A 17,515-nucleotide genomic window follows, 5' to 3' on the forward strand; every position below is an offset into this window, starting at 1 on the left:
TGCACGGCTTCTGGGAAGGCTGCTCTCTGCATCCTCACATACAGCTCCTTGATGATTGCTCCTCGATGGCAGGAATATTGGGATATTAGTGAAACAGGTATCTTTATTTTATACAAAGACATGTTGGTGATCGGAGAAAAGGTGGGCTTTAAACATAGGGATGAAAATATCATTACTCGTCATACAGGCCTTAATTATTCATTACATAAAATAAGAAAACATTCAACTGGAAAATACACAAACTGTAACCAGCCAGAAACTGTTGAACACGTACATATTCATTGCAAGGAACACAATACCCAAAGAGACCACCTTTTTCAGATACTTTTGTAAGGCAAACCACCACAACTTTTCACTGTCAGCACTTTTGGGGAAAACAGCAGGCAAGGTGTATCACAATATTATTAACTTTCTGAGAGAAATTAATTTAGTAGAGTATTTTATTTTCTTTAGTTTTTTTCTTCTTCTTGCATTTATTTCTTGTTCACACTCCAATCCAGTTGGTGGTGGTAATGCACCTTTAAATTGGTTTGCCAACCGCCAATAGACCATAAAGAAGAAGAAGCCCACTGACAGGGAAGAAAAGAGCAGCATCTCTTATCTCTCCCAATGTTTCCTCGATGCATGAACGTAGAAAGAGTCTGTTGGTCGACCTGAAGTGAGTTCAGCAGGTGAGAATCCTAGCAGAGAAATCTGTTAATGTCTGATAATCAACTTTGATCACATTGTGCTGTGTCGCTGTTTAACTGGACAGTTGAGAGGTTTATTTATGCTGTTTGGCTGATTCAAAATATATTTTTAAAATATTAAGAACATTGATTTCATAAAGATTTAAATGTAAAGTTGTTTTTTGTTTGTTAAGTAGAACCAACAGCAGTTTGATTGTAATCTGAGTTCACGTTATTAGGTAAAAATGAATGGATGTGTCTTAACTGGTCTGACAGCTTGGCTGAGGTTCTTTTGTTTTTTAACTCTTAATACTCTGAAGTGAAGTGCATGGATGAAGTGTTAAGACCTGGTTTCACTGAAGACCCTTTAGCACAGTCCAGGTCTTAACTGTCCCAGAGGCTTTCAAACTAGAGATGGCCCGATACCAGTTTTTGCTTCCCGATACCGATTCCGATACCTGAACTTGCGTATCGGCCGATACCGAGTACCGATCTGATACCAGTGTGTCATATATTTTATTATGTTTTAACAACTGAATGCTACTATCCCTGTATGGATGTGATATGATTTCTATCTTTGTTGTCGGTCTGGCTCAGGTTAAACTCTTTGTGAAACATGAACAAACACAAACAATGAATGCCACAGAACTTTCTTTTATTATCCAGTTTGACAGTCAGTTATAACGGGAAAAGAACATAAATAAACTACTTTAACGTAGATTTTCTTTAGGGCTTTATTACGTGGTATCGGATCGGTGCATAAACTCCAGTACTTCCCGATACCGATACCAGCGTTTTAGGCAGTATCGGAGCCGAAACCGATACTGGTATTGGTATCGGACATTCTCTATTTCAAACCCTTTCTAGATGGACCAGAGCCAGCACAGGGTGGGTGGGGACTTATGCCGCCTTCACACTGGCACTTGAAATCAGCTCCGTAATACGCAATGCGTAGGGATAGCATTAGTGTGATGAAGTTGGCTTCCGATTCGCAGCTTCTGACTCAGCAACATAACTTACATTGCTGAGTGACTGATCCTCAATAAAAGGGAGATTTCCCTGTTTTTCTTTTCATAAGTAGATCCCATCAGACCAGGTCCAGATCCAAAACCACTATTTATAATTTAGCACAGATTTCACAAGTCTAGGTATTGCGGTTTTCAATGACGACTTTGTTCAAAGTTGTCATCATGTGAAAAAAAATGGTGACATCCCCCTTTATTGCATTTTCACAAATAGAATAAAGCTTTTACAAATCTGATCTATGTCTTTAAGAATCTTTAGCCTCTCTGGGATAATTTAGTCCAGATTTTACAAGAGTAGGTGTAGTGGTTTTGGATCTGGACCTGGTCCAATGTGGTCTACATATGAAAAAAACTGTGAATTCTCCCTTTATTGTGTTCTCATAAAGACGATAAAGCTTTCACAAATCTGAAACTGTGTTTTAGACATAATTAATAATTTACATTAATGACTAACATGCTTTCAATACAGTCAGAGGTTCAAAAAACGGAGGATCAGTCACTCAGCAATGCAAGTAATGCTGCTGAGTCGGACGCTGTGAATCGGAAGCTAACTTCAGCTTTGAGTTTCCCTTAAATGTGCCCTTAACCACCGAATCGGAAGCTGCAAATCAAACTTCAACTTCAAAGTCAACTTCAGCGTTGTGAGAAAATGCTAACTAACAATTAGGGCCAGAGCACCGAATGACTTTTGTAGAGATTATTATTATTCTGCTGTGCAACTTTTTGAAAAGCTTGGGATGCTTGAAAACTTTTTTTCCCAGACATCAAAACTGGCGTACAGTTTAGAGCCCTGCGCGGGACTGTTTTCTTCATCCCGCTCCCGCCCACTCCCGGCGAATTTCTGACCATTACCGCCCGCAACATGTGTGTTACGCTCGCCCGCTCCCGCAATGTGTATGTCCACTCCCGCCCGCACCCGCAAAACTCTGAGAATTTATGCCCGCACAATAATAGAGATGCATTGATGTTGTATCTTCTCCCGTCCCGCATGAGAAAACACGTCATTTTATAGGTTAATAGGGAGAAGATGCAGGCAAAGAAGGCAGGTGCTTGCTGCTATTAGACGGGGAGGAAGGAGCAGAGGATGAGGGAGATAGGGGGAGGAAGGAGCCGAGGATGAGGGAGCGGGCGGATGGTGGACAGAGGCTTGGCTCGGAGCTCCCCCGTCCTGGGAGGCTCAGACACGCTGGTGTCTGCTCATAGATGGGCTATACAGTATATACTCAGTCAGTATATATGTATATCTATGGTTTCTGCTGGCGTGGGGGGGTTCCAGGCTACATCCCGATCCCGCAGTGTTTATTTTAGCCGCCCGCTCCCGTCCGCAGCAAAGTTAAAACCGCCTGCTCCCGCGAGATCCCAATCCCACTGCAGCCCTCTAGTACAGTTCCAAGTGTAGTAGTAGTAGTAGTAGAGTTTTGGGCGTGGCCAGCAGTTTCCATAGCGTCCCTAAAAGCACACTTTGGGTTGGGATTAAGTTCCTTTTTATGTTCACGAAATTTGATGGGATCATTGCTCTCATCTCCTGTCGCCAACAGGAATCAGCCATATTGGATTTCTTGCATTCATTCCCATTGTACGAACACATCTTGAGTACTTTAGAATACACAAAAACTCACTAAACTTTGCAACCATGTTAAATTTTTCTTTTTACATTTTATACAAACATACTGTGTTATAATAATTTAAATTTGATCTTGCAATTGGGCTTGGGCATGGCCCATCGGCTCCATTGCGCACGCCAATTATTTTTAGCCTTTGAAGCCTTTTTTGATGCCCTTGACATTCTCTAAAACACACCAAACTATTGTAAGCATTGCGAGACTTTACAGCAATTTCATTCATGCATGTTTAGCGGACTCCAGACAGCTCCCTCATGTGTTAAAGGTGCCCTGCCACACGTATTTCATTAATTTGTGGTAATGTATGAAGTTCATGAATAGTAATGAGCTCAGGCAACACCACGTCAGACTGACCAGCTTTTGTAATTGGCCTAATTTCTCCGCTTATTTCTGTTCAGTGGCTAGAGCTGACCGAGGAGGTAGCATTTCATTTTCACACTCACCACATAACACAAACACATATGGACCTAACATATTTAAAAGAAATACAAGGAAAAACGGTTTTCTGTGGCAGGGCACCTTTAAAGGCCTTAATGTGGACAAAGTCAATCCGATTGTCACAATATTTGGTATCCACATTGCTCACATTTCGGACATCTTTCCAATCTGCTTTAATTAGATCCACCCAACCTATTTTGTGAATTTACTTTTTTTATGTATTCAGTACACATTTTTTCAAACGTCTCCTAGAGGGTTTATTAGATTTGTTTCAAATTTGGTTTGGTATAATCCTCCGATTGTGTGACCCTAAATTGCAAAGGAATAGTTCATAGCTGAAACGTATCATAGGTAGTCAAAGTTATGTCTATAACTATTTATAGATTCAATTCAATTTTATTCATAGTATCAAATCATAACAAGAGTTATCTCAGGACACTTCACAGATAGAGTAGGTCTAGACCACACTATAATTTACAATTCTCGTAATTCCCCCAAGAGCAAGCATTTAGTTAGATGGTGTCATAGGTGAAGTTTATAATGTGTCAATACACCATTTTAGTCCCTTTGCAGCCCTTCATTCATTCACATCAACCATCTTGTCACCTGGTTTGACAGCAGTTACCTTGATTTGAATGTCAAGACCAAGGAACTGTGCTTTGGAGGAAAGAGGGGAGCAGGCAACAGAGAACCTAACTTCATGCCCATCAACATGAAGGGGAAGGATGTGGAACAGGTCAGTAACTTTAAATATCTTGCGACAATTATAGATGAAGATCTCACATTCCAACATAATGCAGACTACATCTATAAAAAGGCAAGACAGCGTCTCGTCCTCAGGAAATTGTGAATCTTTAACACCAGCAAGCACACCCTGACTATGGTGTACAGGTCACTCACTGGAAGTGTTCTCACGTTCAACATCACCTCCTGGTATGGGAACCTCTCAGTGAAACATAGGAACAAGCTGTCTCAGATGGTAAAGAATGATCATTACTGAGAATTGCACTAATATTTATTCATTCATGTTTACTTTTTTTAACTGCTTAGTTTATACTTTATGTAACTATACAATTTAACGTATATTGTCAGTGTGCTGTGTTTTAAGTATTTTATGTTGCCAGAGTGCCAAAGATTAATTTCCAGTGTATGTAAATTCAGTGGACAATAAAGTATCTATCTATATATCTATCTATCTATCTATCTATCTATCTCTATTGCTGTTCCACTTGCCCGTACAGAACTGGGAAAAAGGGCTTTTGTTCACTCAGCTCCCCACACATGGAACATGTTGCAAAAAGAATGAAAATTGACTGAATTACTTTCATTGAACGCTTTTAACTCCAGATTTAGAGCACTTGAGTCGATCCTTTGTAATTGTTTTTTATAATGTATATGTAATCGTATTGTATGTTTGTAACTTTTTTGCTGCTTCTTGGCCAGGACTCCCTTGAAAAAGAGGTTTTTAATCTCTGGGAATTTCCTGGTCAAATAAAGGTAAAATAAAATAAAAAATAAAATAAATATCTATCTATCTATCTATCTATCTATCTATCTATCTATCTATCTATCTATCTATCTTCTTGAACTCCTCCTAGAGGGTTCAACAGATCCTTCTCAAATTGGGTGAGCAGAAGCTAAAGACCTTCTTAATGCCAAATTGCAAGGCTTTCATTTTTTCATAGAACGGCATGCCATGAGGCAGGAAATGTGTCACACCTTGACAATAAATTTTTCTAATTTGAATTTTAATCTGCGCCAAAATTCACATGCTGGATAAAAGTCCAGGTAAGGGTTTAATTATCATAAATGATTTGCTCCTCTAGTGAACTATGGCTCAGTTTATTGAAGACTCCAGCCTCGAGGGCTGGGAGGTGATTGGCTCTGGAGGTTTCGGACAAATCTACAAAGCCAGGCATCGTCAGTGGGCCTGTGACGTGGCCATTAAACTGCTTCATCATGACGACGGGTAAGTGCTTACAAAGAGTTTTCTGTTTATAATTACATTAAGTTTTGTGAATCACTTATAATGCAAACAAACACACACAGGAACAATGATTCTTTGCTGCGTGAGATCAAGATGATGCAGGAAGCAAGCAGCCCGCATGTTATTCGTGTCCGAGGGGTCTTCAAGGGTCGACCCCCCAACTCTGGTTGGGCGACACAGCTTGGTGTGGTCATGGAGCTCATGGAGAGAGGATCACTGGCCTCCCTACAGGTAACCAGGGGTGGAAGAACTACTCATCTTTTACTTAGAGGTACAAAAATACTCTGCTACAGGTAAAAGTTTTGAATATAAAATTTAAAAAATCATCAGAACAAAAGTATGATTGACTAAATTGAAATTTGAATCTTGTCATTCCAAAAGTATTTCCAATTTGAATGTCTGAATTATGCACTTCTTATGTTCAAATAATATTAATTATTATATTATTATTAATAATATTGAAGGAAAGAACATAAAACCAGATGATTCCAAACATTTAAATGCTAGTGTATACAAAGCAGAAGTCATATTTATTGATCACTAACTCTATTATTTGTTGATCTGTAACTTTGAAAACAATCTTACAGGAAGCCTTGGATGGACCTCCACCCTGGCCGCTGGTCTTCAGACTGGCTCACCAAGTGGCTCTGGGTATAAACCTCCTCCACAGTCTGCCCTGTCCTGTTCTCCACCTGGACCTGAAGCCCCCTAACGTGCTGCTAGACGACACTCTCAATGCCAAGGTGAGTCCCAGGCCTTCAGGGAAGACCAGGCATCATGCTTACTTTATATTGTTATAATGGTTTGCACATTTTATGGAGACTAAAGTGGAGGGTGTGCTGCGGAGACGGTACGTGTCATGTCGACACAAGTGACCTATTTCTTTAAGTTAGCATTTCAGACTTATATCCGTGTTTGTATCTGTACAGTCACAGACAATAGAAGTCGAATACTGCATGTGTCTTCTCTGTCTTTATAGTTTGTTAATCTAAAATGCAACCAGATATCTGCCTTTAGGCCAGGCGCTGCCTTCAGTGGAGCAGCTCTGGCTATGTTTTGAGTCATCTAAGGTTTGCTCGTCTCTCACATGGTCAGATCTAATTAAGATAATATAAACCATCACATTCCTCATTTTCTGACAGTGTTGCTTATCAAAATACTTGCCAATTAATACAATCGAGTAATTGATTAATTAATGGACTAAATGTTTCAGCTGTACTGTATAAACTGCAAAACATATTTGATAAGCTCTTTGTATACTTTGTGTGCAAAAATATTGATTTGTAAAGTAACTAAACAATAAATGCAGTGGAATAGAAGTAGAAAGTGGCATAAAAAGAAAATACTCAAAGTGAAGTAAATTTCTTTTCTGCCACCTTCCTCTCTTTGCTAATTCTTTCTGCAGCTTACAGATTTTGGCCTTTCCCGGATTTCCTACAGCGTCGCACAGGTTTCCAAGAAGGAGGATGGATGGGGGACAGTTAGCTACATGCCCCCGGAGGCGTTTGGCTTAACATACAAACCTAAACGAGCCTCTGATATCTACAGGTACAAGAGGCCCGAACCAGCACTTGAATAAGAGCATTTTATTTATCATACAATAAATAATAACTGGAGACAGGTTCACTCCTGCCCTTATGTCTACCAAGTCTAGCACAGTTTCAGTCTTGACAGGAAGTCAAAATATCAGTGATATAATCCTTTACAGGTGAGGGAATTGGTAAGAGTATTATAGTATATATACTCAGATGACTTCAGGCACTGATTTTATTGTTTCCCTTGAATGTCCTCATACTCACACGATCATCAATTTACAGATCCCTATCCGTCCATCAAACAATCAGGTTGTGATTGTAATGACATCGATAATAATCCTGACATTGAACTCTCTCTGTCTTTCTTTCAGTTATGGGATACTTATTTGGTCCATTGCCACAGGGAAACAACCATATGAGGGTAAGAGACTGATGTGTCTTTAGCCACCCTCACTACACATGCTCAAAACATCTTCTACCTTAATCTTATATTTTTCTCATGACACATGGTCAGGGGCGGATCTAGAAAAATGTTTATGGGGTGACGAGAGGGGGGCAGGAATTTTTGAGGGGTGGCAACATATGGCAGACGTATATATACTGAATTTAATCACAGTTTGATGAGAAATAGTATGTACACACTACAAAAGGGTACAGGCTGCCATTTACAAACTCATACAGACAAACTTAATCTCATGCAATCAATGTCTTGCATTTGAGGTTTCATGTGAAACAGTTCATATTAGGAATGTGACCATACAATGTGATCTCACTTAATAGGAGATAGAAATAAGGGGCATTATCACAGGAAAGGCATTAAGGTAAGACACAGGTGATGAGTGGCAGATGTGTAAGAGGGGAAGCAAACTGTTTTTGACTGTGTCAGAGAGGCAGCGGAAGCTTCTCCTGGCTCCTCTATGGGAAACTCTTGCGCATTGGCTGCACTGGCACCTCACAGCTGGACTTGGATACGTCTAGAAGATGGAGGGGAGGAAAGATTCATACTGAATTACATCTAAACTAATTATACAATATTACAACTAGTAAAAACATAATCATTTCGGAACTGTCATTGATTAGTTCTAACCATCAGACTGTGTTAACACACACTAACATTTTAGCCTGCGAGAGTATTTTTAGGTTCATTTGTTTAATTTTTTAATTTAATCTGAGCAATAGATATAAAATACATTCTACACAAAATATAAAAACTCATCTTTCTCTTTGGTGAGAAAAAACTACATATGCTACCTTTCCTCTTCATTTCTGTAAGATTCAAAGTAACTTTACAATGTTTTCCTTGACAGACGTTGAATCAATATTAGCTTTTGTAGCCGACTTTACACAGAACAAACGTCAGACCTAACTAACATTATATGTATAGTTAGCGAAATAACGTTCTTCAACCTGATTTTTATCATCTCAAAATCAGCATCGCAACCATGCTATAACTGTGCTTTCATTATAATTTAATTTCTTGATAGATAGTTAATCTGTTTTTACCTCTTTCCTCCTGTGTCTCCTTTCCTCGCAACTCCTGGCTCCCTCGCTTCGCGCCACTCAGTTTTCCAAACAAATCAGTCTCTTGCCACTCTGGCGTCATCTCGTGCTGTATTCACTGCAGTCGGACATTGGAGGTTTGCGCTTGTAAATTGTCAAATTTGCCATAACTTTTAATTCGTTGCTGCCAACTGGGGTGGCAGCAGAGGTGGCAAGGCTTTCTTTTAGGGTGGCATTCACCACCCTATGCCACCCCGGTAGCTCCGCCCCTGCACATGGTACAATAATGTGTTTGTGTTAGTTTTCTTGGTGCTAAGCTTGAGAAAAGAAAAGCTTGTAAATTCCTCCAATATAGATGCAACCGCCGCCAGAGTGAAGCTTCTCATCCCACAAGGACAGCGTCCACTAATGGACGATATTAAGGGTGATGCTGCAGGGTTGACAGAGTTGACAGAACTGATGCAGAGATCTTGGGACAATATACCTGAACGAAGGCCCCAAGCCCTCGGTGAGGAAACTTCTTTATTTACCTCTAAAACTCTGAACTGACAAAGAAAAGTAGCTTGTGATGCCCGGCTCTAACATCGCAGCTGTACTCTATGTTGTGTATGACAGAGTGTACAACCAAGACAGAAGAACTGTATCAGAAGCACAAACATGCAATTTTTGATGCTGTCCATGAAGTGCTGAAGAAACTGGTGAGAAACAAATCTCTTCATGAAAACTCAAGTCCTGCTGAGGGGCAAACATTTAGACACAATACACTGTTTTTATCATTTTGTGTAACAGGCTCTTTCTCTTTGTCTTTCTAGGACCAAAAGGAAAAGGAAGACCAGGAAAATCTAACTGCTCAGGCTTCAGGTCTGTACTTACATATTACTATTGCCTGGGTTCAGACATTTTAATTCGTCCACCCCACTAATTTAACTGATTCAGCCAGCATTGTTACATGAAACAGCTTTTTCAAAATAAATGAAAAAGAATCGAGCCAATCAAAGCCATGGGTGTGACTAATGCTGTTGTTCAGCAGTTGTTGGCACTTTGTTTTTAATTGGCTCCGGTGGTGTACTGGCCATCTGGCATACCATGAGTAGCCACATCTCTTTACCTGTCTCTTTAGCGTTTACTTTGCGTACATACTCTTGGCACTGGGCTCTCTGGCAAATCACAGCCAAGTTAGTTTAACTTGTGCTAACGTCATAGGCTCCCCCCGTAACCTACTCCATAGCTACTGTTGCGGCTATAAAACCATGGATAAATTGTTTTAAGTGGAATTCGTTTTACAATTCAGCATCGGAAATGTCAGACAGAAGATGGAAACAGTGTAATGTGTTGACAATGCAGTCTGATATAAACCTTTATTTGCTTTATAGCTTAGCTTAGCAAAACAGATAATCCATCTGCCATCACCTCTAAATCTCACTAATAAACAAGTTATATCTTGTTTAATCTGTACAAGAGCAAGTCTAGATGACACATTATATATTGATGGCAATAGAAACTTAAAGTTAAACCTTTAAAGTGAATTTCCTGCAGAAAATGCGTGGGAATGCTGAATAGCTAAATTGCTGAAGCTAAACTGGATTAATAGCTTAAATCCGTAAGAAGAAGTTGAAGTAGTGAGAATAGTTGGAAAAGTATGAATGTTTTTAAGGAACTTGAATTTCATTAAAAAGTTGACTAACACCACTAATGTAAAAAAGATGTGGAATAATTAAAGGTTTTTATTGAAATGCTAAACTGGATAGCTGGTTAAAATGTGTAAGAAGAAGGTGAAGTTGTAAGAAATGTGGAAAAGTGATAATTGTTTTAATTAATATAAATGTCTTTAAAAAGTTGAATGATAGCCATACTGTATGAAAGTTGTAGGTGTTACAACAGTGGCACAGCGCACATCCGTTCGGCACATTGCGGCACCACAGTGGTAAACGTCCGCAGACTGCAGTTCAGTGCAGCTGCTGCTTATCGCAAATCTCTTTCTATTTTCTCTCTGTCTGTTTTAAAATGAGTCGTGAAGTCAACAGCAAAGCCCATCTTTACTTTAAATGAAATCAAACAAAGAGAAATGTTCTCCCCTTGTCCTAAAATAGTCGAAAATTAATATTAGAGTAACCTGTCCAGCTGCTGCAATAAATATGCAGAGGAGAAATCAGAATGTAATCACTGCGGAACCATCATCAAAAAGCTTTATTTCTCTCTCTATCTGTCTCTCTCTCTGTCTCTCTCTCTCTCTCTCTCTCTCTCTCTCTCTCTCTATTGTACAATGACAATTTCAAATAGCTACAAAACAGTTCTGCTGGTATACAGCTGGATGTTAGTGTGTGTGATGTTAGCTGTTCACTGAATATGACGTGTAAAGCCCCGTCCATTTCTAGAACTTAAGGTAATTGTTATGCGTTGCTCCCCGGTTCACCCAGATTATTTCTGAATTGTCACGACCAGGGATATACCCATGTTGACTACCTTGGTTTGAATTTCCAAAAGGAGGGCTGAACCCTGATCAGACAATCCTGGTGAAACCCTGGGCATTGGTGTGAAAGGGGCATAATGGGCAGGCCATCTGTATATCTCATTGCCAGACCTATCTCCACAAAAACACAGTGTACACAGCTCGTAGTGTGAGCTACAGTTTTTGACAAATACTGGCTGTATTAAAAAAAAGGTGCTGCTGGGCGCCCGGATAGCTCAGTTGGTAGAGCGGGCGCCTATATATAGAGGTTTACTCCTCGACACAGCGGGCCCGGGTTCGACTCCGATCTGCGGTCCTTTGCTGCATGTCATTCCCCCTCTCTCTCCCCTTTCATGTCTTCAGCTTTCCTGTATAAATAAAGGCCTAAAAATGACCAAAAAATAATCTTGAAAAAAAAAGCCAATGTTGCATTAAACTTAAAGGAGAATTCCGGACAATTTTTACGTTAATCTTGATAGCTATAGATATGCCTGTACTTTCGATTGAAAAAAATCCGACCTGGATCGGTCCTAGCAAACTGGAGTTGCTGCAAGTACCTCTATGAGCGTCCCCTGAGCTAAAACGGCAGTTGTCGGGGCAAGTTTTAGAGTGCCTTTGTGCCTCTTAACAGACACAAAATGCAATTAATATGTCTGTGCAACATGAACAAGGCCCTAACATGATAACAAGATGCGTTTTCAACTCAGACATTGTTTAAATTAACCTACCCTGTCTCGATCCTGCCGGTTGGTAGCTTAGCCTGTTAACTGCTAGCTGCTAGCTGCTAGAAGCTAGCTGCCGTCTGTGATAAGTGTATTCAGCCAGGCTTTTGTGAAAATCATCACGCAGCAGTTCCGTGTGTATTCATAGCTCATCCATTTTGTGTGTGATCGATCTGGTGTTGGTGAGTAGGAGGCTTGGCAGTGTCGATCTGTGTGGTAGTTCCCTTAGCCCGGCAAGCAGCCTTACTCGCCGCCTTCCTCGCCTCCCGCAGCCAACAAAAATCCACCGAGGGCCCGGTGGTCTGGTGGATGTCCTCCAGAGGACAGATCAGCCTTTGCGGTGAAAAATTGTTTTTTTTTCCCCATCAAAAATAGGTAATTGAGCACTGTAGTGGTCATGACCATATCAGTGACTATGTAACTACATGGATTGGAGTTTTCACGTCTTACATAATTATTTCTTCTGCTTCTCTGCATTGGCTTCCTGTAAGATCCATGATTGAATTTAAATTCTTTTTTCTTGAATTTAAATTTTTAATTCTTCTCCTGAACTACAAAGCTCTTAATGGTCAGGCACCATCATATCTTGAAGAGCTCATAGTACCTTATTGTCCCACTAGAGTACTGCGCTCCCAGAATGCAGAGATACTTGTGGTTCCTAGAGTCTCTAAAAATAGAATGTGAGCCAGAGCCTTCAGCTATCAGGCTCCTCTCCTGTGGAACCAGCTTCCAGTCTGGGTTCGGGAGGCAGACACCGTCACCACATTTAAGAGTAAACTTAAAACTCTCCTCTTTGCTTAAGCATATAGTTGGGTAGGGAGGAGTTGCAGCGTTTGCCTAGACCGGCAGAGGAGGGTGTATCGCTACAGACACGGCACCCCTTCTTTTCTCTGCTTCGCTTCATTGTCGTCAGATTTATCTACCAACCATTATATAACTGGCTCAGGTTTGCCTTGGACCAGCTCTCAGTTATGCTGTTATAGTTTTAGACTGCCAGGGGACTTCCTTTGACACACTGAGCTCCTCTCTCCTCTCTCTTTCCATCTGTGTGCATCCATGTCCCAGAAATGCTTGCTACTAACCTAGCTCTGGGGCGTTATGTAATATTTTCCCGCCAAGGTCCTGTTCAGCACCCTGCTATGCCCTGCTATGCCATGCTATGCTATGAACTACTACAACTACTATTTCTAGTCATAGTTCCATTATCTTTATTGTGACTATAATTGCCACTGTTCATCACACCCCCAACCGGCACCATCAGAAACCGCCTACCAAGAGCCTGGGTGTGTCTGAGGTTTCTTCCTAAAAGGAAGTTTTTCCTCGCCACTGTTGCACTAAATGCTTGCTCTTGGGAGAATTATTGGAATTGTAATTATAGTGTGGTCTAGACCTACTCTATCTGTAAAGAAAAGATCTAAGATGGCGCCGCAGATGGTCGACTCTGTGTGTTTGTGCGAACAAAGTTTGTGTTTTAACTTTGTTTTTTGCGATGGTACCCAGATCTCTTTCTCCAGAGAAGAGCTCTTGAACATCAGGGGAACAATGCCAGAGGACTTATTTCCTACTTTTCTTCTCCCTACACTGGAAATTTTGGACATTCTAGTCAAAGGTGCGCTCACCTTTCCTCACGCAGCGAAACGCCGGAGGAAAGGGAAATGGGCTGGGGCGCTGGTGCATCTCCGCCAGCGAGGATTACGCACACCGTTACCGGGCATATTTCTCTCCAACGTGCGTTCCCTGCCCAACAAACTGGAGGAATTACAACTGCTGTTGGGGAAGAACAGGGACTTTTCTTCATCTACTGTTTTGTGCTTCATGGAGACGTGGCTCTGTGGATTAATACCCGTTTCTGCGCTGCAGCTGAAAGGCTTCCAACTCTACAGAGCGGACAGAGACACGGACCTCTCCGGCAAAACTAAAGGTGGAGGAATCTGTTTCTACATCAATAGCGTTTGGTGCAACGACGTGACAGTGATCCAGCAGCATAAACTGTAAGCCTTTTTATTCACCCTGTGAGTTCCATACATTCATTCTGGTCGTCGTTTACATCCCGCCGCAGGCCAGCGTGCAGGACGCACAGCGCATGCTCGCCGACCAGATACTGAGTGTGGAGCGGACCAACCCGGACTCATTAGTTATTGTCCTTGGTGACTTTAATAAAGAAAACCTCACTCACGTACTACCTAAATATAGACAGCATATTAAATGCCCAACCAGAGAGGAGAACATTCTGAATCACTGTTACACCACAGTCAGGGATGCTTATCACGCCATCCCCCGTGCTGCACTGGGACTCTCTGACCACGTCATGGTCCACCTGATCCCCGCGTACAGCCAGAAACTTAAACTCTGCAAACCTGTAGTGAGGACATCAAAGAAGTGGACCAGTGAGGCTGTGGAGGATCTCCAGATGTGTTTGGACTCCACTGACTGGGATGTGTTCAGGTCTGCTACCAACAATCTGGATGAGTACACAGAGGCTGTGACCTCATACATCAGCTTCTGTGAGGACTGCTGTGTTCAATCACGCACCAGGGTGAGTTACAACAACGACAAACCGTGGTTCACAGCCAAACTCAGAAGGTTGAGGCTGGCTAAGAAAGAGGCATTCAGGGGGGGGACAAATACAGAATTAAAGAGACGAAGTACAAGTTTAGGAAGGCAGCGAGAACGGCGAAACTACTGTACTCTGAGAAACTCCAGCACCAGTTCTCTACTAACGACTCTGTGTCTGTCTGGAAAGGGCTCAAACAGATCACCAGCTTCAAGCCCATAGCCCCCCACTCCTCCTTCAATGACCGACGCCTAGCCAACAACCTGAATAAGTTCTACTGTCGCTTTCAAAGACAAAAGGACAGTCCTGAAACCATCCCCCATGACACCTCCCTACAGCTACAGCCACTGTGCATCACCTCCACCTCCCCCACCTCAGCAGGGGCCTGGGCCCCCCCACCAATGCCCTCTATAAAGGTCTCCACCTCCACCCCAGTAACGACTCTTTCCATCAATGAGAGAGACGTCAACAGACTCTTCAGAAGACAGAATCCCCGCAAAGCTGCTGGACTGGATGCTGTCTCCCCATCCAGCTTGAAGCACTGCGCTGATCAGCTGTCTCCAGTGTTCACAGACATTTTCAACACCTCACTGGAGACATGCCACGTGCCAGTCTGCTTCAAGACCTCAACCATAATCCCTGTTCCCAAGAAGCCAAGGACCACAGGACTTAACAACTTCAGACCCGTCGCCTGACCTCTGTGGTTATGAAGTCCTTTGAGCGCCTTGTGCTTTCTCACCTCAAAGCCATCACTGCAGCATGTGAAGCTGGGGAAACACGTCTCCGACTCACAGACCATCAGTACCGGATCCCCCCCAGGGCTGCGTTCTTTCTCCTCTGCTTTTCTCCCTGTACACCTCCAGTCACCAGTCTGTCAAGCTTCTGAAGTTTGCGGACGACACCTCCCTCATCAGACTCATCTCTGATGGAGACGAGTCCGCCTACAGGTGGGAGGCTGACCACCTGGTGACCTGGTGCAACCAAAACAACCTTGAGCTCAGTGCTCTAAAGACAGTGGAGATGGTTGTGGACTTCAGGAAGAAACCAGCCTCACCTGCCCCCATCACCCTCTGTGGCACCACAATTGACACTGTCACTGACACGCTTCCTGGGAACTATCATCTCCCAGGACCTCAAGTGGGAGCTGAACATCAGCTCCATCGTCAAGAAAGCACAACAGAGGATGTACTTCCTGCGGCAGCTGAAGAAATTCAACCTGCCAAAGACAATGATGGTGCACTTCTACACAGCCATCATTGAGTCCATCCTCACATCCTCCATCACCATCTGGTACGCTGCTGCCACTGCCAAGGACAAGGGCAGACTGCAGCGTGTCATTTGGTCCGCAGAAAAGGTGATTGGCTGCAATCTGCCACCGCTCCAGGACCTATACGCCACCAGGACTCTGAAGCGTGCTGGAAAGATTGTGGCTGACCCCTCCCACCCCGGCCACAAACTCTTTGAGCCACTCCCCTCTGGCAGGAGGATGAGGTCCATCAGGACCTCAACCACACGCCACATAAACAGTTTTTTCCCCTCCGCCACTAGCCTTATTAACAAGGCCCGGAAACCACCCTGACTCTCTCCACACTCCACCTCTGGCTCTAAATGCCACTGTACCTACTCTGCTGTAGCGTTTCTTTTTACTACTGTTTAACTATTTTATTTTATTATTTATTTACATTATTTTATTGTTATTAATACATACTGTGTGTATATGTTTAAACTTATATTGTTTATATTATTTTTATCCTTCTTGTATTTGAGAATGTGTGACATGCACCAACAACACCATGACAAATTCCTCGTATGTGCAAAAAATGTACTTGGCAATAAAGCCCTTTCTGATTCTGAAAGATTCTTGAGAGAACTCTTGTTATGATTTGATACTAGAAATACAATTTTATTTAATTTAATATGGTCTTTTTTTCAGAGAGTAACCATTTTGAAGACGCAAACGTTGTTGATAACATGCTGACAGGTCCCTTGCCAATTCAGGTTAGTTTCTGATAATTCAGACTGTTGCTGCAGCCTCCTGAGACTCTAATACAGATACATTAACTTCCATACTCAAGAAATGTTTGAATTAGCTTCAGAGAAAGGCTTAGTTTCTCTTAACTCAGAAAAATGACTCAAAACACAACATGATAAGTGAGCTTTGTAGGTGCTGGTTACCTTTAGACAGAGCCAGTTTAGCTGTTTCCAGTCTTTATACTAAGCTAACCTAACCAGCTGCTTGCAGCTGCTTCATACAGACGTGATTGCTATCAATCAATGCACAACAGAGAAATTTTACCAGCAGGCATCTTCATAGTCCCATGTGTTTTTTTTCACTTTGCATCACTGCATTTAAGATATGTACCACAATGAGAAGGACCATACACTGCATTGACATACAGTTATTGGATATTCACAAAAATAAGGTATGAATTGGGGTTTTAAAGTCAATTTATTTACTTTGTATCCAACTAAATTGAGATTGGAATTGATTGGGGCCTTTCTTTTTTGGTGCCCAGGAAAAGTATAACAATTTGATTGTATTTCTTTGTTTGTTGGATTAAATGAAATAAATGAATGAACATTTGTGTGCAGAGAATTTGCACTTAGAATCATAATGAAAGCAGTTCAATTCTGTGAAAGTTTTTTAAGCTATGTAAAGCAGTATAATATTTTTAATTGCATTGACAACTAAATGATGGCACAGACTAATATCTGGTGTCTTAATAATGGAGAAAATACTATAATATCCCAATCCTTATAGACTCAAAATAAGGTAAATAACTCTAAGGTCAGAGTTCTATTCCAGAAGTCTTATTGTCCCCATGAACACATTTTTTATTGAGCACTTTTCCAAATATGTTTTTCACATTTATCTATGCTCCTGGATTCCTAAATAGTGTAAGCACAGATTTCCGAATTAACATTTTTTTGGTCTGTTTTGATACTAATATTTTTAAACAAACAAAGGTTCTATATATTGATGATGTTCTTTTGGGGTCTTTTGGATCTTCGCAG

General features: G+C 41.6%; 1 protein-coding gene across 1 annotated transcript; it reads left to right on the forward strand.

Annotated features, from left to right (window-relative positions):
- The first annotated feature begins 592 nt into the window (after window positions 1–592).
- Window positions 593–16,567, forward strand: LOC116061666 (receptor-interacting serine/threonine-protein kinase 4-like). The gene is made up of 11 exons (XM_031315978.2): window positions 593–671; window positions 5,580–5,722; window positions 5,803–5,971; window positions 6,328–6,483; window positions 7,146–7,288; window positions 7,647–7,696; window positions 9,131–9,283; window positions 9,391–9,473; window positions 9,588–9,606; window positions 11,831–11,836; window positions 16,458–16,567. Exons 2-11 carry the CDS (start codon window positions 5,586–5,588, stop codon window positions 16,508–16,510), a joined length of 969 nt encoding a protein of 322 aa, XP_031171838.1. The 5' UTR covers window positions 593–671; window positions 5,580–5,585; the 3' UTR covers window positions 16,511–16,567.
- The last annotated feature ends 948 nt before the right edge of the window (window positions 16,568–17,515 follow it).

This window comes from Sander lucioperca, chromosome 19 (assembly GCF_008315115.2).
Source record: "Sander lucioperca isolate FBNREF2018 chromosome 19, SLUC_FBN_1.2, whole genome shotgun sequence".
NCBI lineage: Eukaryota > Metazoa > Chordata > Actinopteri > Perciformes > Percidae > Sander > Sander lucioperca.

What these genes read in the sequence shown, in the direction of transcription:
- LOC116061666 (XM_031315978.2), top strand. Translation starts at nt 5,586, where the DNA reads ATGGCTCAGTTTATTGAAGACTCCAGCCTCGAGGGCTGGGAGGTGATT. An exon ending in CTGCTTCATCATGACGACGG is followed by an intron (nt 5,723 to 5,802) that starts GTAAGTGCTTAC and finishes AAACACACACAG; the next exon opens with GAACAATGATTCTTTGCTGC. An exon ending in CGAGCCTCTGATATCTACAG is followed by an intron (nt 7,289 to 7,646) that starts GTACAAGAGGCC and finishes TCTTTCTTTCAG; the next exon opens with TTATGGGATACTTATTTGGT.